This window comes from Amphibalanus amphitrite, unplaced genomic scaffold, assembly GCF_019059575.1.
Source record: "Amphibalanus amphitrite isolate SeventyFive unplaced genomic scaffold, NRLGWU_Aamphi_draft 001018F_arrow, whole genome shotgun sequence".
Lineage (NCBI taxonomy): Eukaryota > Metazoa > Arthropoda > Thecostraca > Balanomorpha > Balanidae > Amphibalanus > Amphibalanus amphitrite.
In genome coordinates this window covers 199390-221190 of record NW_024882512.1, presented here as the reverse complement: position 1 = coordinate 221190, position 21801 = coordinate 199390, and the positions used below count along the sequence as shown (strand labels likewise).

Sequence of the window (21801 nt, the reverse complement as noted above, 5' to 3'; positions counted from 1 at the left end):
GCGGTGCGTTTGTGAGTGACGGAGCAAACCGACGCGGCGGAGAGCCGGGCTCGGCTAGCAGTATTGACGGACTGGGCCCGGGCCGACCGGCCGTCTGCGTTTGGGCGGCACGTGCCCGGCATCGCCGCCGCCGAGCCGCCGCCGAGCCGCCACCGGTGACGAGGTAACTGTCTGAGACGGCGGCGGACGACGGCCGGCGATGGCCCCGACGGTCGCCCGGCCGCTCTTATGGCCATGGCCGGCCGCCGAAACTGCCCGGCCGGCGGTCCATCGGGCTCCAGGGGCTCTCCAATGCACGTGCTACGTTACAGGAGTCTGCTGAGGGCGCAGATGGAGCCTCGTCGATCGCCGCCGGGCGCCCGCCGAGCCGCGCTCGCTCGGCAGAGTGCGGTTGGACGCCGCCCGCCTGACAAGTTAAGTGCCGTGAGCGTGGCGAATCTGCGCCGGTAAAAGTTTGATTAGCCGGCTATTTGTAGGAGGGATTTGATTGGTGGTCTGGCGTGCCGCAGGCCGTGCATTATGAACATGTCGCCGGCGAAATGCACGGCTCCCACCGGGAATAGCCTCAAACTTTGTGCGACGCGTCGGTACCGAATCCACTAGACATGAGCGGCGAAATGTCGCCGTGGGCTCTTTGTCGGCTACACGATTCACAGCCGGCTTTATCTCAGGAGATAGTCGAACTCTTTGTCTCACGCCATTGAGAACGCGGACGGGACGGCAGCAGCTGACAATTCCCGGCCGTCTCGCCAGCTGTGCTGATGCTGTCCGATCGGCCGGTAGATAATGCGATTCGGGCTCGCCGTCAGTTTAACTCAATTGTAGCTTTTGCCGGCGAGGCAATGGGAGCTGACTGGTCGAGCGGCGTGTTCGGGTCCGGCTTTGTCCCATGTCGACGGCTAGGGACACGGTTTCTGCGTGGTGGGCTGCCTCAGAATTCGGTCCGATGCTAATGACATTCAGCGCTGACAGGACACCCACAGACCGGCACCAGAGCTCAATGAAAGTCGGAATTAAAATATCGCCTTCCGGGAGCGGATACGGGTAATTACCTTGACATCGATTTTATGCTGACTGAAGCAGAAACTGCCGAAACGAGAGGAATCCCGATCAGCTCGCAAATGGCTAGATAGCTGCCAAATGGGAATTTAATCCTCAATAGTTAGATGACTTATGGGGTGGTGCAGTTAAGCGTTCATTCGTCTGTAAAAGCTGGCTCGCGGGAGCGCATTGAACGGGGCGGGCCGGACGGGCACCGAGCGGCTGAGACAGGCGGTGAGTGGTAGACTAGCCCGCATCACAGCTGAGCGCTGCGGCACAGTATAACCTCCCGGGTTCGACGGCCGGCCGTTCAGAGAACCCGACACGAGGTGCCGCCCACAACGCTTGAGGCCTCCTAATTTATCCACATATAGATAGTACATCTAAAATCACATTTACCTAGCAGGACAGCTAATTCATGCTTTGGTCCAAGAGGTCCCGAGCTGACTGGATTCGCATGCCTTGCTCTTTTGGTTTGTTCTGGGAGTTCAAGGCTTCCAATTTCAATGCTGCAAGTGGCTGCACGAGCTCTTCATGTGAGTAGAATAAGACCATTATAAGCATCAAGAAGTACAGTTGGCAGTGTTGCAGCTGTAAAGGTATTGGAGACTCTACCGTCTCCCTAATAACATTATGTGATGCTTGGGTCCCGTATAACGTCGATCCGTGGAACTCTATGTGACTGGATTCTCGGGACGTGACGATTCACTGATCAATCAATATCGGCGCAGTCACGCCCAACTCACCCCTACTGTCTGCGTCATATGAATTTTAACATGTTTTGGCCTCTCTTTTCGTCCGAGCTATTTTTGAAACCACGCTGCGTGTTATTTGTAGACGCGATCCGAATGGTCAATGACGATGCGTCAGTCACTGTTCGCTTTGGCTGCTGACAGTTTGCTGACGATTTGCTGTCGATCCGGTAATCGAACGCAATAACATTTAATGGAAGGCATGGAATTTTCGGGGAACATGATGAAAAGATAGGTTTATTTCGGTTGTTGGGGATAATCCGTTCATAGGCATAGAAGCAAAAGACCGATCATTTATCATGCAATTTGAAGTGAACAGGCCGCTCTGCTGCCGCTGAGGCTCGCCGTGCCATAGTCGTCGGTTCAGCGGACGGAGGTCCTTCATTCAGCCGGTCCACCCTGATGGCACGCGCTCGGCCAAATGTCATGGGCTCCCACACGGCTATACGTTCGCCCACAAGGCCTTATTGGATGATCTGGGGACATGCAGTTCCGCGTATGTCGGCCCTCCACACGTGTGATGAGGTGTCGCTTCCGCGGTGTGCCCCAACTCCCCCGGATGTGGGCCGCGGTCAGAGTCGTTATGGCACTTTCGTTGCGGACATCGTACGATACGCCACTGACATCGTAATGCCGTCAGCCGAGCCCGGCCCGATGGGAATGGCTCGTATACGAGCTGGGTTGGCCGTGGCGCGTGCTGCCATTTTCTGTCACCCAGCAATTACCGGGTGCCGTCCAACACACTCAGGACGCGAGCTCGCTGGATCACGAGCGATTGCCGGTCATTGTGATATTGCTCGGACGAGGGAAATGCAGTCCGTCAGCGTAATCCTTGTTCAGTATATAATTGGGGGTTGTTATGTTGTATCATCCGATGATAATGGCTCATTCTTTTGCGACATGGGCAGAAAGTAATTGTGGCGCCATTTGTGTTTCGTGGTAAAACTATAGGACTCAAGTCGCTTTCATGCGTACCTATTGCGTAATGCTCAAGACTGTCTTACTGCGTACAGGTCATTAAGAAAACGTCTCATCTTATGCGGCTCAATGTACCGTGCGTTGTTATATCCTACGTTCACTTTAGATAAATCCAGCGCTCGGCTGTTATTGTGACAGAGCCTGCCTCTGATGTTACGGTGTTAAGTGCTGTTCTTTTTTTGCGATAATATTTCGGCAATATTTGGCGTTACAGTTTAGTATACGTCCCCGCCTTGGGGCAGTGTTTACCTAGCGGCGCTCAGGTATTTTGTGGTATAGTCTAAGCGGCGTTCGAATGTGTTGCGGTACAGTCTTCCAACGGCGCTCGGGTGTGTTGCGGTGCAGTCTACCTAACGGCGCTCGGATGTGTTGCGGTACAGTCTACCTAACGGCGCTCGGATGTGTTGCGGTACAATCTACATAACGGCGCTCGGGTGTGTTGCGGTACAGTCTGGCTAACGGCGCTCGAATGTGTTGCGGTGCAGTCTACCTAACGGCGCTCGGGTGTGTTGCGGTACAATCTGGCTAACGGCGCTCGAATGTGTTGCGGTACAGCCTACCTAACGGCGCTCGGATGTGTTGCGGTACAGTCTACCTAACGGCGTTCGAGTACTACGGTACACCGTGCAGTTCGAGCATAAGAGCAGAATAACGCGAGTATTCCAGGTCAACAATGAGAAAACTGCATCGAATGAGACCAGATTTCACGATATCTACATACAATGTATTTTCATGCTCACACCCACGAATGGCCTCACACCGCCCCACTCGGGCCTTGTGTCTGTGCGGGGCGAGGGCAGATTTATTATGGCGTATCGTTTATCACCCCGCGGCAGCGGCTCTATCATAGCGGCACTCGGACTGCCGGTTGAGCTAGCTCGGTCATCCCGTCCTCTAGCCGGGACGTGACATACATACATTTTATGCCGGCCGTAGCTCACAGCGTCACGGATAGCTTAAATATTGCAGACCTGCTTCACATAGCATCGTAGATATCCAGTCGCCACATTTATGGTACTTCAAAAGATAAGTGTCACGAGTCGCCGAAGGAATGTTGGCAGTTCCCATGAAGATCGTCCGCCGCGGACATCATGCAAATCAGAGGCCGATGTACGAGGTCGCGACGGTCGGCGATGGCTGCCATTCTCATCAGTCGTTCTGCTAACTACGACAGAGCTCATCAGCTCGGTCATTTGTAACGCGATTCCAACCAGAAACCGGGCGTGGGCGGCGCGTCCGACCGCAGTCGGGTCTTCCTTCGAGTTTCTGGCCGTCGACAGGGGTCAAGTCCGGCCTCTGACCACCGACAGTGGGTACGTCTGGCCCCCGGTCAACGACAGGGACTTTGTCAGATCGCTGAACACTACAGCAGCAGTCGTGTCTATCACTGATCAAGCACTGGAAGCCGCAGTCCCTCGCTTTTCCAGCACTGGTCACCCGACGCACAATTCCTACATCAGTCACCCGACCCGAGCGGTCGGCTAGACCCTGGAACTCCCAGACAGCGCGTCGGGCGTCCGCGAGAACAATTCAGAGCCGTCGTGCTCTGAATACGCCCACCGACCTCGCCGGGAGTGGTTTGCGATCATATTTCACGTGCCGCGTCACAGTTCGCTCGGCGGCGGCAGCCGGGACCGTCGCCGAGGTCGGCCGGTGACGTCAGCCCGGCCGGGTCAATCCGAGGTGACGGTGACTGATCGGGTCGGAGCCGCCGACGCACGAATATCACACATACATTACGGCCAGCCAGCCGCCGGAAAACAGCATACGACACACTCAGGTACAGTCAAACACCGAGCGTTTCGCGATCTCCGGCTGTCGGGTCGCTGCAGCGGGCGGCGGCTCACCGGAGAATGCTCTCCATCAGCACGCAGGCCAGCAGGACGGCCAGCGCCGCGCGAGCTGCCGGCCTGAGACCCCGTGCCGCCGAGCTGGCGGCCTTTCTCCGCTGGACGGCCGCCACTGTGTCGCCTGGGACAGCAGATCGATGACCCGGGTCATTCAGCAGTCGGTACCCAAGGTTAATGTCGCGCTCCGGGGACAGCTTTACAGCCAGGTTACCGCCCATGGCGTTTGAGAATCACCGCACCACTGCGGCAACGAGCATATCACGTGTGCGGTCTCTGGCGGGCAGTTCAGACCCACTGCACCCGGTCACCCGCAACAAAACCTGTCACGTGACTCGCCCCACCGGCCACGTGACCTTTGTGACCGGGAACTGACCTTGTGACACGAAGACGGCGACGCTGGCGGCCCGTGCGGTGCCGGCCGTACAGGTGTAGTTGCCGCCGTCGGAGAGACGCACGTCCCGTATAGTCAGGGTGCTGGTCGTCTTGTGTGGTGAGTGTCGCACGCTCACCTGGGATGGGTGGGTCAGTCAGGGTCAGACGGGGTTATATAGGCAAGGCTCAGAAGGTTTTGCATTAGGATCATACAGTATCTGACTGGGTCACACACGACACGGGCTGGGTCACACAAGCTTAGCTAATTTCATTTTTCGAGCCATATTTGGCATTGAGTTGCCCCGCTGAGCCACTCCGCTGTAACTGTGGTTCCCTGTGAGTTATACGGCCCATAAGTAGTCCCCTGTCGGTCGGTCGTGTGAGTCGTCCGGTACCGGTTCTTACCTTCATGTCTGGCCGGAGCGTGTACGGGTTGAACTCCTTGCCGTTATGGTGCCACACCACTAAAATGGAAGACGACACAACCTGAAAGAACAGAGCAATGCTTAGCAATAATGCTCATACGCCATACAGACTTTGGCTGTGCAAAAGCCCCTTTTCTCAAGCCGTCAAGATTTGATCCACATTTGTAGCAAGGAACTATCGTAATATCCAGACAAATTATACGGTGCTTAACTTGTGGGAACACTGCAAGTATTGGTCCTCGATTTAGGAGCTTTGATAGCCACGAGCGCAACCATCAGTCCATCATCCACCACCGAAATCCTGAGCCCAGTACCCGCTGCTGGATTGATTCTGCGCTGAAGTTGAGCGCAAATATTCGCATACAAGTTTTATTTTCTCGCGTTCGGTACCTGTGTGCCCGCTGTCCCCCACTTGTTCGCCGTCCCCATATAGCCGGCCGCACACTCACCTGTTTGACGGAGCAGGTGAGGCTCATCGAGGAGCCTCTCTCCACGTGGTACACGCCACTGCCGTGGATGTCTGCCACGGGCTGTACCACGTGCAGGTGTACCAGCTGGGCTAGCCGGCCGGTGCTCGTCGAAATCTGCAGACGACGGGAGATTATAGTGATGGTGACGGACACGGCCGGATCGTGACGGTGACGAGCAGGGTAGTGACGGGACATGGAAACGTGACGGACTCTTGACAATAGACATGACCGGGTTGTGTCGGATATTGATACGGGACACGGTCGGACAGTGACGGATATTAGATGCCCGACATACTCGTAGTCAGGCAGTGACGAAGGTCAGGCGGTGACGGGGCTTGGGATTAGACATGGTCGGGCAGTGACATTCACAGGCACGCGATAGTGATGAACATTAGACATGAGGCAGCCCCCAAAATGCACAACCCTCTGTGTGGTGTGATAAGGTCCAGAGTTGTTCAAATACCTCAAGACCTTGCAAGAGCCTCTGTACCCCGATGTGACGTTTCCCGACCCCCCCCCCCCTGCTGCTGATACTCGTCCTGTCCCCAGTTGACTCTCTCCCTCTCCCAACTGATACCATCTGCCCCATGTCTCTGTTTGTCTGTCTGTCTGTCTGTCTGTCTGTCTGTCTGTCTGTCTGTCTGTCTCTCTCTCTCTTTCTCTCTCTCTCTCTCTCTCTCTCTCTCTCTCTCTCTCTCTCTCTCTCTCCCTGTCTCTCGCTCACTCTTTCTCTCTCTCTCTCTCCCCAGCTGACACCCTCCCTCTCCCCACCTGACACTCGTAGAGCCCTCTGTCTCGACTTCGCACGTGGCTGATCTTGAGCACCCAACTGCCCACCACTGGGTCGTGATAAATGTGAAACCGATGGTCGTGAGTGAAGCGCGTCCTTCCGGAGGTCAGAAGATGCCAGTCGCGCCGCCGGAGCCACGACACCTGCCGGGGTCAAATGAGGTCAGCGGGTGAAGTACGCCTGCTGGGGTCGAGTGAGTTCAGAGGTGCAGCCCTAACAGGATTCAACTGAGGCGCCATGGCCCACGCCACCTTTCGAGGTTAGCCGACGCACAAAATTATTAAGACGTAATACAAGGTCAGAATTATCGAGAAGAGACATTTCAGCCTTCATGTTATCTCTCAGATATTTAATGAATGAATTATTTTTCATAGTCCCTTTAGGTCCAAAATACATATAAAAACAATACCAGTGCGTAGTCGAACAGAAGCTTCTGTCCCGGACAACAATTATGCTACTTAGAGAGGTACTCTTCGAATCATTACGCAAAGGTCAGGTCACACAGGGCCATTATCCATGCCAATTAATGCACGCTGACCACGCTGACACATTGGACTGGTCACGTCGGGACATTCCGCCAATTAATACCCCCACCCAATCACCAGCAAAGGTCAGGTCAGACGGAGACATTAGCCGCATCAATCACTCCTTCGTATCACCCGCGGTGGCAGGGGTCGGGTCAGTGTCTATCGCACCTCGGCGGGCCGGTCGAGCGGTCGACTGGGCTCTGTGCAGTGCAGGAACGCGGTGCCGCCGAGCTGAGCTGTGACGTTGGAGATGGCCGGCTCTCCACCGGAGCTGTGCCACAGACGGCGGCTCTTCAGGACCGGGTCGGGCTCGATGCGGAACCCGCTGCCGCCCAGCTGACTCCAGTCGGCGTCTGTGAAATGCAGATGGTGGGACAGATTGTAATGGTTAACAACACGTAAAGGCTAACAACACAACAGCCTCTGAGCTTTATTTATCTTTGGTCTGAGGCATATCTATCGGTGGTGGTGTCTCATGTCAGAGATGACTGCGGTGAGGCTAGAAATGATCTTTACGTGCCAGCGCAGCTGACGTCAAAAACTTCTCAGAGAAACTGCATTTCATGGCATGTGCCTCGTGCCGAGCAATAAACGACAATAACTGAGCGTCAAGCAAAGTCCCTAGGCCCAAGCAGAGAAAGGATATTTTTACAATTATGCCTTTTGCTTTGCTTGGCGGATTAGGTGTAGAGGAATAGAGCACTGAATTGGACATATTATGGTTTTCCTTTCATAAATATGCAAGATATTACAACAAAAATTACCCGACGTTTCGTTTATTATAACTTTTTCAAGGGTAATGAAAAGACACACATTTATCTACGAGAACATGGGATGTGTAACAGCGCGGGCAATTCTTCGTAGTAACACTTCCTGTCTGCAAACAGGTCACAAAGAAACAATTCACAAATCATAATCTCTCCTGACTAAAGATGCGGCTACAGAAGCAAGCCTAAAAAATCCATTTGAAATATTCAAAGTTTGACCAGTAGCGATAAATGCCGCCTCTACAACTTTTCGCTGAACTTTGGAAAAATTCCTGTCGACACTTGTAGCCCCTGTCCAGTTAGGCAGATGCCCTTCTTCCTCTGCGTGAACAACAAAGGCGTTCGAAACTCTATGATTGCGCATGTCTCCCTTGTGCTCGCGAACCCTCGTTTTTAGGCCCCTTCCCGTTTCCCCGTAGTACACGCGTGGGCATCCACCGCAAGGAATTTTATATACTACGCTATCTCTGTTTGACTCTCTTTTGTTTCGCTTGAAAATTCCGCCTATTTTCTGTCCTCCTTTTGCAACAATGGATAGGGCCGGGCCCACCAGCTTTTGTACCTGTTCAGTAAGAGGGGAATAAGGGGCTATCACCGACAGTGTATTCTGCGCGTGCCTTTCAGATACGTCAGCTACCCTAGTGTTGGATTGAGACCAAATCCGTTTAGCTTTGTCCCTGAGGGATATGAGTTTGGCCAAAGGGTATCTCAGCTGTAAGAATGTATTGGTTATGTAATCAATTTCTTCCTGTGGCAGGTCTTGTGAGCAAATTCGAAGGGCGCGCAAGAAGAATCCGATAACGACCCCGGACTTTACCTTCTGACTGTGTCCCGAGAAATAATGTATGAGGTCATTCCTATTAGTGGGCTTCCGGTAGACCGTGAATTTAAGTGAGTCGCCCGTCCGTAACAATAGAGTGTCTAAGAATGGTAACCGGCCGTTCTCCTCCTCCTCGACAGTGAACTGAATCGCAGGATCCACTAAGTTCAGTTCCCGAAGTAAGTCCGTAAGGTTAGTGTCTATGGGGACACAGGAAAGTACGTCATCGACATACCTCACCCACAGGTTATGTTCTCCTAAGATACTCTTGTAATGGTCCTCCTCCATTGTTTCCATGTAGAGACAATATTTAGACTCTATTGTTACGGACGGGCGACTCACTTAAATTCACGGTCTACCGGAAGCCCACTAATAGGAATGACCTCATACATTATTTCTCGGGACACAGTCAGAAGGTAAAGTCCGGGGTCGTTATCGGATTCTTCTTGCGCGCCCTTCGAATTTGCTCACAAGACCTGCTACAGGAAGAAATTGATTACATAACCAATACATTCTTACAGCTGAGATACCCTTTGGCCAAACTCATATCCCTCAGGGACAAAGCTAAACGGATTTGGTCTCAATCTAACACTAGGGTAGCTGACGTATCTGAAAGGCACGCGCAGAATACACTGTCGGTGATAGCCCCTTATTCCCCTCTTACTGAACAGGTACAAAAGCTGGTGGGCCCGGCCCTATCCATTGTTGCAAAAGGAGGACAGAAAATAGGCGGAATTTTCAAGCGAAACAAAAGAGAGTCAAACAGAGATAGCGTAGTATATAAAATTCCTTGCGGTGGATGCCCACGCGTGTACTACGGGGAAACGGGAAGGGGTCTAAAAACGAGGGTTCGCGAGCACAAGGGAGACATGCGCAATCATAGAGTTTCGAACGCCTTTGTTGTTCACGCAGAGGAAGAAGGGCATCTGCCTAACTGGACAGGGGCTACAAGTGTCGACAGGAATTTTTCCAAAGTTCAGCGAAAAGTTGTAGAGGCGGCATTTATCGCTACTGGTCAAACTTTGAATATTTCAAATGGATTTTTTAGGCTTGCTTCTGTAGCCGCATCTTTAGTCAGGAGAGATTATGATTTGTGAATTGTTTCTTTGTGACCTGTTTGCAGACAGGAAGTGTTACTACGAAGAATTGCCCGCGCTGTTACACATCCCATGTTCTCGTAGATAAATGTGTGTCTTTTCATTACCCTTGAAAATGTTATAATAAACGAAACGTCGGGTAATTTTTGTTGTAATATCTTGCATATTTATGAAATAATCATCACATTACAACTCAACATGGTTTTCCTTTTAGAGGTAATCCTTTTCAATTACATACTTAAACCGGCTGCCATTGTCACCATGATGTATTTTAGACCAACCTTTTTTTTACATCGGTTCACCAAATACCCGAGATGGCCAAAGGCAAAGTTTTGCTCAAATATACCTCATGAGGGAATTTATTTTCAACTCAAGCATCCGAAATGCTTGATGTTATTCAACTCATTCTGTTGTTGCCAAATGTTGAATATATGTTTTGACCGAAAAGTTATTATATTGGTTATAACATTGGACGCTTTGCAATCATTTTTATATTATCCATGCAACTACAAGACGGGACATTCGTGTACCGTTACTTCAAAGACCGTGGAAGTAATTGGACTGATACAATATGCGAGACTGTCGGCCGGCCAGCGCTCCCCGGGATACACTTTGACACTAAAGGATTCGAAAATTGAATTATGAAGGAGGCACAGACGTGACTAGAATTAGGGTCGTAAAGCTTTCTTAGTAAGATCATAGAAGAACAACGTTAGAATGTTTAAATTGTTATTGATCTAGATCAATGAGGGAAACCACAGATCCGTGTTCAAATGTAACCGGTGGCTTGAGATTAGCGAAGACATGAAATACCCGTATTCAACTCAATTGCAAAGTAGGAAATATAAATGTAAAATATTTCAATAGCGTTCATGGCAGCGATATGGCCATTGTTGTCTACCAAATGATTTCATGATTTATAAAGAGTGCGAAAATTCGTGGTTATACAGTATACACAAACACGAGGGTTTAATTGCTAGCACTATAACAATTACCTCCCTTTTTACTGGCCCTCCAAGTCATTGAATGACATGTTCAGGTTCCTACTGTTGGTAGTCGTCTGCCATTATAGCGCAGTGCTGCATAAGTGGAACAATCTGCTAAAGCCACCTGCTCGTCCACAATGGGAATCGTAGCCAAATGCATCCATATGTCCTCAGTAATTATCCTCATCACATATAGTTTATGGTCGATGCTTAACGTCAGGTGCTGTGAATGCAATGGCAGGGCGAATGTAGCGCAGTGGTGACTGGCGGGGTGTACTTTTACGGGGCGAATGTAGCGCAGTGGTGGCCGGTGGGGTCCATCTTTTTACGAGTGTCCACTCACCTGCCTGGTTGAGTACAAATGTCACAAAAACTATTGACATGATGACTTGCTGCCTCTCGTATCTGAAAACCAAACAAAATGGCTCGTTAGATTATGCATAAGTCTTTCATTTTACATGACAGCACTATCTCAACATTATAAGCAACTATGATAAAATTTGCACTGCACAGTACAGATCAACACATAGATAATTCGTGCGACGTCATTATTGCAAGCAGCTGTAGTTGCAAAATATTGACTAACTGCAACCAGACTGTGTGCCCATATGAGCGTCAACAGTGTAGGTGCCGAGTGCCTATACATCAGCTTGCCAATCAAAGCAAAATATATAGCACCTAGTGTGCATGGCTCACAACAATTCAACACGTCACCACCATCATTTGTTTGCCCTTCCGTGAGCCCTGTTTGTGCCGGACCGGGCGACCGGCTCGGTGTCGGGTCATATCGGGGCGTCCGCCGCCGCCGGCCAATCGACGGAGACCGGTCTTCTATATGTGGCCGGTCAGAGGGAGCGCGGTGGACGGACTGCCCACATTGAAACCGACAGGCCCCCGGGACACGTTCTGAGACCGTTATTAAAGACGTCACCCTGGCGTCTGCGTCTTAGCGAGTCAGAGAGGCGCGGAGGCGGGGATGAGACTGAGCGAGCTGGATCGCACAGCGCGGGCTTTCAGGCATCTGCAGAAGGAGAAAGAAATGGATGCGACAGGAAGTCTGGAAGCCTCCGTGCAGTCTGTCTTTATTTCATGGAAATTATGACACATGACTTAGACGAACGAGAAGTCAGCAAGCATTGTTTAACTCAAGATATTGCACATAAATTTACAATGCGATGCATCATGTCCGCATGCAATTATATCAACGGGTCAGTTGGTATATCTCAGTCTGCGACAGTACAGACGGCTGCATTTCGTAGCGTGACTGTCGGCTGCTGTATTGACGGCACGTCAGGACGCCGGCCGTTATGGGGTCGAAGAATCGGCTGTGGTCTCACCGTGTAACCGGCGACAACAATGGGCGGCTCAGGGCGCTGCGTGCGCGCATTGTTGGCGATTCCCAGCGGGCGTGACGGCTCGAGTCGGCTGTGCGGTGAGGCCGCGAGTCGTCAGACACCGGTCGATGGGACCGGAGGGCGGCTGATGGCCTCATCAGGGCCACTCTCCGGCCGCCCACGGGACTCCGACATCACACTGACGTCAGACGTCACCGCGCGTCCGGCTCACCCGTCCGGCCGTCCGTCTGTCCGTCTGTCCGTCCGTCCGGCCGTCCGGCCGTCCGTCCGTCAGTGATCCCCGACCGTCACCTCCAGACGGCGACACGCAATCGATATTGGAGTCATCCGGCATGGCTCATAATGGCTGGAGTAATGTGTCGGATTCTCGGAGCGCTCTACCACGATAGATTTGGCTCGAATTGAGCCGAGGAATGCTGCTTAGGAATGGATCGCGCTCGATGGATTTCAATGCCACATTGAGCAGGCACCCAATCATTGCCTAAATGAACGGCTAGCGAAGGCAAATTGATGTTCGCTGGGTATGTTATGTAAATTTATTGAGTCGGGGCTTAGTCATAGGCGGTGGAAGAGGGGAGGCGCATCAAACCACGCAGCCGAGTTAGCGACATGGAAAGCAAAATATGATTGGGTACCTACTTCGTAGAACAATATCGGTGTGACCCTTGGCCCGTATCGCTCTTCTTACCGTGATATAGATGACGAAGTTAATTTTATGAGGATTGAGGACCAGATAACACGACCTCATATTTAGGTTATCAATAGCCGTTTTCACGACGGTCATCTGGTACACATTCGGTGCACATTTGGTGCAGATTAGGTACAGATTTGGTCAAATTAGGTTCAGTGTATCTCTTAGAAGCTATCAGCTAGGTTTGCACTAATTGCTTATATGCCTCCTTTGTCATATTATCAGAGAGCATCACCGATTAAAACACTGAAATAAATTCATAAAATGAGGATATTTGCTTTAAAAGAGATTAGGTGCAGATTTGGTCAAATTAGGTGTATTCGCCGGATAGCCCGTCGTGAAAACGGCCAATAATCTTTCAAGGAAAATTAATTTTCCGCATCATCAGAATCGTTTTAGGGATGACTGCCTTTATCATTACAATTACCGAAGAGCATAACGAGGCAGCTTATTGTCCACACAGCCGCGCGCACCTAATGGTTTCGTAGTATATTGGCAATAATAAGTGCGCTATGTGCACTATGACATCGATGTATCGTGCTTTATGTACTCCATGCATGATGAAACGATTACCATAAATTGCGGCTCAGGCAGGCAAAAAACAGACGGGACCGTGGCGACATATAAGTGCAGGCACCTGTTTTTTAATGATTATCATACCATGTCTAGTATTCCGTGACCGTACAGTGGCAAACATAGATATAAGCGTTTTCTTCATTAGGATGAGCAAAAATGATGTCTTATATCATCATTGCAATGCATATTGGTCCCTCATCTTCACCTCATGTCCTGCGAGGGATAGACTTAAAAGCTAGGGTGGAGTGAATCAGAAACGTGTGTGCTGTATCTTGGCTATGTGTAACGAGCTTTTGTGTTTTTTTTTTTTTTTTACTTTTTACTGCTCCCTTGTGTATTTGTAGCTCGCAAAACCAAATTCATGTAGACCGGGTCAAACTCAGTTCAGAACTTTTATTCGCTAAAATATCATCGGTATTCTAGGAGCTGCGAGCAAGTTGTCAAAGAAAATCTTGCTGACTATAACATTCCCGGAGCGAGTCGTCTTCAGTAGCTACCCTGAAACCGGCATTCATAAAAGCAGTGTGAGCCGGAAAAGAGATGTTCGTTTAAAGTCCTCTTATCTGGTGCTCTGAAATCAGGTCACGTGATCCCAAAACTGAATGGCGCTAGTGGTGACAGCATACAAAGCAGGGGTCAGAGCCGGCACTTCTATTCATTCCAGTGAGGTAGCGATTGTAGAATAAAGCGTTATCCGCTTTTCGTAGCAAGTTAACGTTACATGCATTTTGTCAGCATGTCATGGGTGGCTAAAGCAAGATGCACTCCTTGCAAGGTTAGATGCGTCACTTTTGCAATGTTGACCTTGCGTGACGTCATTTATGACGTCATCAAGGTCATATTAGTTTTTCGTCAATAACTCCCGATCAAATTGAGCTAGCGAGTCGGGAAAGCCACCAATGGACCCAGGAAGACCTGCCGAGTCGAATGGCATGCGACATTACCTCTTTCGACCAACTTCGTGACCTGGGGGTGCTGACCTGACCTTGACCTGAGGTCAACACCCTAAGTTGACCTGAACCGAACAAAAAGTATATCATTCGACGCTCCTGAGTGAGGCAAACACGATGCTGTCAAAATCGCGGCTCTGCGGCCGTTTTTTGCGACGTTGTTCACCAAAAACTGAACCGTACCTTGGGTCACTTGGCCTGACCTCAGAGGTCACCGGTTGACCTAGGACCTTAAAATCGGGTACCAATCTCTGCGTCTCGTAACGGCGCACACGCTCGTTTTTTTCGCGACGCGCTAGCTCCACCAGGGGCGAAACGGCGAGGGGGGTCGTACCCCTCGGCCGGCGCGTATGTAGAAAACCAATAGGTCCGGCGAGAGTTAAAAAAAAAATCCACGCACCCACCGTGTGACGACAGTCGTGCCTTCGTATCCGGGTGGCGCCGGCACAATTTGTCACCAGGGAGGCCGCAAGGTGATATATGGTCGCGGCTATGATTGCCACGCATTACATAACACCCCCTAGTCCACCGGCGGGTTAGAGTATGATGTATGCTGGCTCATTCTTCAGCCCAGAACAGCACAGTCGTTTATTTCACCCGGGTGTTGTCGGAATGCAAGACTTGGTGTAGTGACGAAACGTATCACATTTACAATGCAAATGAAGTCGTGCAACGTATATGTATTGTACTAACTACCAGTATAACGCCTTTTGGGGCGACTAACGGAGCGAGCGAGAGGGTGGGCCTTGCACGTGCGAAATTGCGAGGGGGTACCTCCAACTGACTTGTGCACGGCACCCTACTAGCCGGTCTCTAGCGATGTGCCAAATTTGAGCACAATCGGCCCAGCCGTTCTCGAGATCTGGAAGCGGCACCCTGCACGTGCGCACGTGCAAAATGGGTCCCATCTGACTTGTGCACGGCACCATACTAACTGCTCCGTAACCGTATACCAAATTTGAGCGCAATCGGTCCAGCCGTTCTCGAGATCTGGAATCGACCCCTGCACCTTTTCGACCCCTGCACCTTTTCGTTTTGCACGTGCATAAGGAGTCACCCACATGCATCGGAAATAGTCCAATGCTTGGTAGCAGGAATGAAGCTACCCTACAAAAATTACCGCGTGTAAATCGGTTAAGTGGTTGCTGAGATATAAGCGTCGCAAAATCGTGACCACGGCCGCCGGCCGGCCGCTCATACTCAGAAATTTCTAGTTCTAGGATAGGAAAATGGTTAGAGTACAATATCGTGTTTGATCACAGATGATGTCTTTAAGCATTTAGTCCAGGTCGGGTCAGGTCAGGTCAGGTCAACCAGTAGGGGTCGTGACGGGTATTCGTAGTACGTGTCAACCGTCTCTGACAGCATCGTAACATGTTACGAAGGCACCCAAACTACTTCGTAAAGGTTCAAATGATTTCTAAATTCGAATTCAGCTCCAAAAAAACTAGCCTAGAAACATGTAAAAATCGAAAAAGTGAGCCGGGGTCACCAAAGGCCAATGACCTGACCTGACCTTTAGGTGACCTTGACATCCACCCTAATGCATGGGAGCAGCATCAAATCACATGTTTGAACATTTGAAATCACGAAAAGCTTGCAAACGCGCGACTAATGTGAGCCGACATACGCCAAATCGCGACTCCGGCCAAACATGGCCTCGGAAAGTAGGTCACAGGTCAAAGGCCATTTGGGTCAGGGTCATGCAATTTTCAGGGTAGATGTAAATTTGATGTATGCGAGAGTACTGAAAGTTGTGTCACGATCGGCCGCTTTTTACGCGAGTTATTCGAGAAAAACCTTAGGGGAGGGTGCCCCCCTCTGTGCCCGCGAGGGTTAACCCTCGCCCGCACATGGGGGGGGGGGGGGTTGCCACCCCCCCCAGGTAGTCTTTCTGCTCTGCACTCAACATTTTTAGAGCTAGAAGGCTGATTTTTCGTATAGCTGCTCCTCTATCCTTTCTTGATGTCCACTGAAAATTTCAAGTTTCTGTGACTTTTGGTTTCGGAGATGAAACCTTGTTTTTCAGGTCATGTCATGACCCAAATGGCCAATTCTCGACATCTTGCGTTGGCTATGGGTCTTGTGAGCTTTTGACACCTTGATTTCGGCCTTTTTTACCAGTCTTACCTCCCACCTATCATGGAACATGTTGTTCGACGATGTACAGATGTCAAGGTCAAGGTCAAGGTCAACTTAGGTCATCTAAGATAATTGCGTTTTAGGCAAGCGGAATTTACTTTTTGTGAAGTTTTTTTACTGCATTTTTGGTAAAAGCTTCTCAGATCATGATTTCATGTAATATGGACACATAAACAATCGGTGCACACATCAGTATACACACAGACACACACAGACATACAAACACATATAATTAACCTTGACCTAACTTGACCTGAAATGACCTCAGCAGCAAAAACCTGGTCGGGTAGTGTGAGAAAGAGGTTCTAGCTGGCTTGGCACCAGAAAACGGCATCGTCATCGGTATATGATAAGCAGCACACTTGATATCAAACGGTGACCCAAAACAGCAACATTTTTTAGTTTGACCTGACCTGGAAGGTCAATGACTGACCTGAGAAGGTAAAACTGGGTATGATTGGATTCGTCTCTTCCCAAAGAATCTTTTTGGTCTTTACCGCTAAGCTCTATCTCCAACAGGAACGAAATGGCGCGGGGGGGGCAACCCCCCCCCCCATGTGCGTTCTAGGATGGGAAAATGGCATGTGCGGGCGAGGGTTAAGCCTTGTGCCCAAAGCATCAGTGAGTACGTCTATCAAAAATTGGTGTTAAATACAATCCTCTACGTTGTGCTTTGCATCCAGTAAACGCAACCCGGCCCTCAGGCCCCATAACAATTAAAAGCGACAATGTGGTCCTCATGTAGCGTAAGTGAAAAGTTCTGCGCCAGAGCACATTCTTCCCGAAAGTAATTTTCTTCGTGACAAAGGTAAGGCCTAAAGCTTAAGCTCGATAAAAGTTCAACGGCCCAATATCTTTCCCGTCGGCATTCAAGGTATCTCAAAGTGATTTCCATGTGTATGGATCTTCACTTTGGAGCGTCCGTGAAACATTCAATTAAGTGCGGTAAAGTTCACCTGAGGGGACCATAAATCACTAACCTGTGAGAGCGTTCCATGGTGACGGCGACACGCCACCGCCGAGCGAGCCGGCCCGATGTTAATCCTTTGACACGTGCCGGCTGATGTAAGGCGATCGGCGATCCGCACCTGCCATGCGACGCTGCACGGAACACGACTGATGGTATTCCAAACACTGTCTGAACTTCCCCGGCACGTCACGTAGCTCACGGCATTTCAAACGCCATCCAAACTTACCGCGGCACGTCACAGAACTCCCACAGTATTTCGGGCTGTCTCAACTTATCGCTGCTTCACCTGCTCTCTCAGCCCACTCGGCTATTGAAAGTCTCAGCAGAAATCTGGGCGCCCAGTTCCTGATCTGATTTCTGATCCGCTGTCTCGTCAGATATATCCGATGCTCAGTGTCTCAGCGGCTGCCTCTGCCAGTCAAAACTTCGGCAATGGCTCAGCCGCCAGCTGGCGTAAATGGCTCTCAGTTTGTTACAATCACGCTCTAACTACCGTTTTAATGCCCGTTACAGCCTCTCGCAAATATGATTTGTCCCTTTCATTCTCATCTTTAAAAATTCCATCACCGATCCAACTGTAGTTAACGTCCAACTATAGCTGACTTAAAACTATCGTACTGTTTACTAAAACATTGTTTTTTGATAAAACTTAGACACCATTCAACATCATCTTAGTTGCGTCGATAACAAAATAGGATGTGTTTATGTTCCAGGAAGCTCCTGTCCGCGTCTGTTCTCCAGCGAGCAGCCAGTTACGATTCTTTCCCGATCCCGCACAGTCTCTCTGTAGCTATTCACTTTCCCTCCGGACAGTCCCGTCTGTCTCAGCACCGCTCCTTTAGACAGTTCCGTCACTCTACCCCGCACAAATCCGCTACCAATCTCCCCCGCACTGCACCGGTGACTTGTCCTCTCGTCCCGGACCGGTCCGACTTCACACCACCTCGGACGACAACCGACACACCACTGACCGGGGCCGACCCGTCGGCCGCCGGCGCAGGCGCCCCGCCGCGCTTCCCGGGCTAGCAGGTATTCCGACAGAAGCACAGTTTGCTCACACAGCCGTGGCGCTAACTCGATCCCCTAAACAACTTCATCCAGCGCGCTTGGCGCGAATAGAACAGAGAATGGCGGCTTTAGCCTGAGCCCGCACGGTCAAAACAAATCCGCGGCGGTCGTGCGATTTGATATGTGGGTTTGTTTGCTATTCGTCGAGCATCGTGCGAGCGGTTATTATGTTTGAATGTCCGTGCTATTGCGATGTAGTAGTTGTGGGCATGTGTCTGCCCGACCATGAATAGTGAGCATTTTATGCCAAGCTTATTTCATAATCCTTTACCTTTTTTGAATGCTTCGGTTACGGGACATAGTTTTCATACTCGTGTTTGGTCGCCGATATGCAATTGTTTCCCCATTAAATCGGCTCACTTGCACCACCTAAGCTGAACAGGGGACAACTGCAAAGAGAACCCTTAACCCTTAAAGGGATGGATCGTATAAATCACCGATCGATCGCACATATCATCGTCAATTTTGGCATTCCTTGTAGATAACCTCTTTGATACGTTGTCTAAATATTGGAAGTCCCAGAGCTCTCACGTCAAGTCACAAAAATGGCGTTTTAACCCTCGCCGGCCGAGGGGGGGGGGGGCGGGTGCCGCCCCCCCATAGGGTTTTTTCGCGATAGCTCCGAACACGCTGGCGATAGAGAGCTGAAACTTGGCATACCTGACCTTTGATCCAAGCCGCATCTTTTGACACCAACCGCATTTTTGGGTCAGGTCAGGTCACTGACCTATGACGTCATAAGTGAACCTCTGCACGGTCTTCAGATGTCGCAACTTCGCAACGCCCTCACTGCCAGAGGAGATGTCACAGGGAAATGAAACTTGCAGGATCTAGTATCAATTATGAGTCCCACAACTTGTATATCTCGGATTTTTCCTAAAGGTCATATGAGGTCAGGTCATTTTCGTGACCTCACCATTATAAGTCAATGGGGAAAAATGAAAACTGCTATTCTGGCGCCGGGAACGATCTCCAACTATCTCAAGCACACAGAATCGTGATTTGATGCACTCCTTGCAAGGTTAGATGCGTCACTTTTGCAATGTTGACCTTCCGTGACGTCATTTATGACGTCATCAAGGTCATATTAGTTTTTCGTCAATAACTCTTGATCAAATTGAGCTAGCGAGTCGGGAAAGCCACCAATGGACTCAGGAAGACCTGCCGAATCGAATGATATGCGACATGACCTCTTTCGACCAACTTCGTGACCTGGGGGTGCTGACCTGACCTTGACCTGAGGTCAACACCCCAAGTTGACCTGACCCAGACAAAAAGTATATCATTCGACGCGCCTGAGCGAGACAAACACGATGCTGCCAAAATCGGCGCTCTGCGGCCGTTTTTTGCGAAGTTATTCACCAAAAACTGAACCGTAACTTGGGGCACTTGACCTGACCTCAGAGGTCACCGGTTGACCTAGGACCTTAAAATCGGGTACCAATCTCTGCGTCTCGTAACGGCGCACACGCTCGTTTTTTCCGCGACGCGCTAGCTCCACTAGGGGCGAAACGGCGAGGGGGGGTCGTACCCGCCCCCCCCCCTCGGCCGGCGCGTATGTAGAAAACCAATAGGTCCGGCGAGGGTTAACCCTCGCCGGACCTATTGGTTTTCTACATACGCGCCGGCCGAGGGAGGCGGTTACGACCCCCCCCCTTCCCTCCTCGGGGGGGGGGGGGGTCGTACGACCAAAATAATATTCTGACAAATTTCCTTAGAATTTGTCATGACCTCTAAAGTCGAACAAAAAAAAAAAAGAGAGAACGGCCGATACATGTGATGGTACCTTCTCGGTATAAACTTAGTATATCCTGCAGCTCATGCAAGTTTAACCCGCGCCCTGATGGGGTCTGCCGTGCAACGTGGTCTGATAGGGGGGGGGGCATTTTGCCCCCCCCCCCCTAAGACCTCGAGAACCACACAACATAGCGACAAGCGGCAAACGGCGTTGGATAGCCCCAACGGGGAACTACCTTGACCTGACCTTCACCAAAACATAATCTCAACTGACCCCTGGGCTGCCTGTCCAACATAATCGCATTAATCGCGTCCAACATAATCGCATAATCACAAAAATGGACCATAAAACATGCATTACATGATATTTTTAATTTTGTGACCCCCAGTGACCTGACCTCTGTGACCTCACCTGGTATCAGTGACCTCAAATAGCAAAATATGTGTTTGACAAACATTTCCCCATCGATGATTTTCAATGAAATGCATTTTAATCGATGTTACAACGCATTTCTTAACCCTCGCCCGCACATGCCATTTTCCCATCCTAGAACGCACATGGGGGGGTGGTTGCCACCCCCCCGCGCCGTTTCGTTCCTGTTGGAGATAGAGCTTAGCGGTAAAGACCAAACAAATTCTTTGGGAAGAGACGAATCCAATGATACCCGATTTTACCTTCTCAGGTCAGTCATTGACCTTCCAGGTCAGGTCAAACTAAAAAATGTTGCTGTTTTGGGTCACCGTTGGATATCAAGTGCGCTGCTTATCATATACCGATGACGATGCCGTTTTCTGGTGCCAAGCCAGCTAGAACCTCTTTGTCACACTACCCGACCAGATTTTTGCTGCTGAGGTCATTTCAGGTCAAGTTAGGTCAAGGTCAGTTATATGTGTTTGTATGTCTGTGTGTGTCTGTGTGTATACTGATGTGTGCACCGATTGTTTTTGTGTCCATATTACATGAAATCATGGACACAAAAACAATCGGTGCACACATCAGTATACACACAGACACACACAGACATACAAACACATATAACTGACCTTGACCTAACTTGACCTGAAATGACCTCAGCAGCAAAAATCTGGTCGGGTAGTGTGACAAAGAGGTTCTAGCTGGCTTGGCACCAGAAAACGGCATCGTCATCGGTATATGATAAGCAGCGCACTTGATATCCAACGGTGACCCAAAACAGCAACATTTTTTAGTTTGACCTGACCTGGAAGGTCAATGACTGACCTGAGAAGGTAAAATCGGGTATCATTGGATTCGTCTCTTCCCAAAGAATCTTTTTGGTCTTTACCGCTAAGCTCTATCTCCAACAGGAACGAAACGGCGCGGGGGGGGTGGCAACCACCCCCCCATGTGCGTTCTAGGATGGGAAAATGGCATGTGCGGGCGAGGGTTAAGAAATGCGTTGTAACATCGATTAAAAT

The 21801-nt window shown here is 50.3% G+C and overlaps 1 protein-coding gene across 1 annotated transcript; it reads right to left on the bottom strand.

Annotated features, from left to right (window-relative positions):
- Positions 1–3746: 3746 nt before the first annotated feature.
- Positions 3747–18527, bottom strand: LOC122369237 (polymeric immunoglobulin receptor-like). Its single transcript, XM_043343812.1, has 8 exons — positions 17570–18527; positions 11219–11280; positions 7374–7558; positions 6660–6821; positions 5868–6002; positions 5399–5479; positions 4995–5130; positions 3747–4742 (listed from the first exon to the last, which is right to left on the bottom strand). The coding sequence occupies exons 1-8, from the start codon at positions 17584–17586 to the stop codon at positions 4615–4617; spliced, it is 906 nt and encodes a 301-aa protein (XP_043199747.1). The 5' UTR covers positions 17587–18527; the 3' UTR covers positions 3747–4614.
- Positions 18528–21801: the final 3274 nt, after the last annotated feature.

What these genes read in the sequence shown, in the direction of transcription:
- LOC122369237 (XM_043343812.1), bottom strand. An exon ending in CGCTCGACCGGCCCGCCGAG is followed by an intron (nt 6,822 to 7,373) that starts GTGCGATAGACA and finishes TGACCCCGGCAG; the next exon opens with GTGTCGTGGCTCCGGCGGCG. An exon ending in CGCCGTCTTCGTGTCACAAG is followed by an intron (nt 4,743 to 4,994) that starts GTCAGTTCCCGG and finishes CTGCTGTCCCAG; the next exon opens with GCGACACAGTGGCGGCCGTC.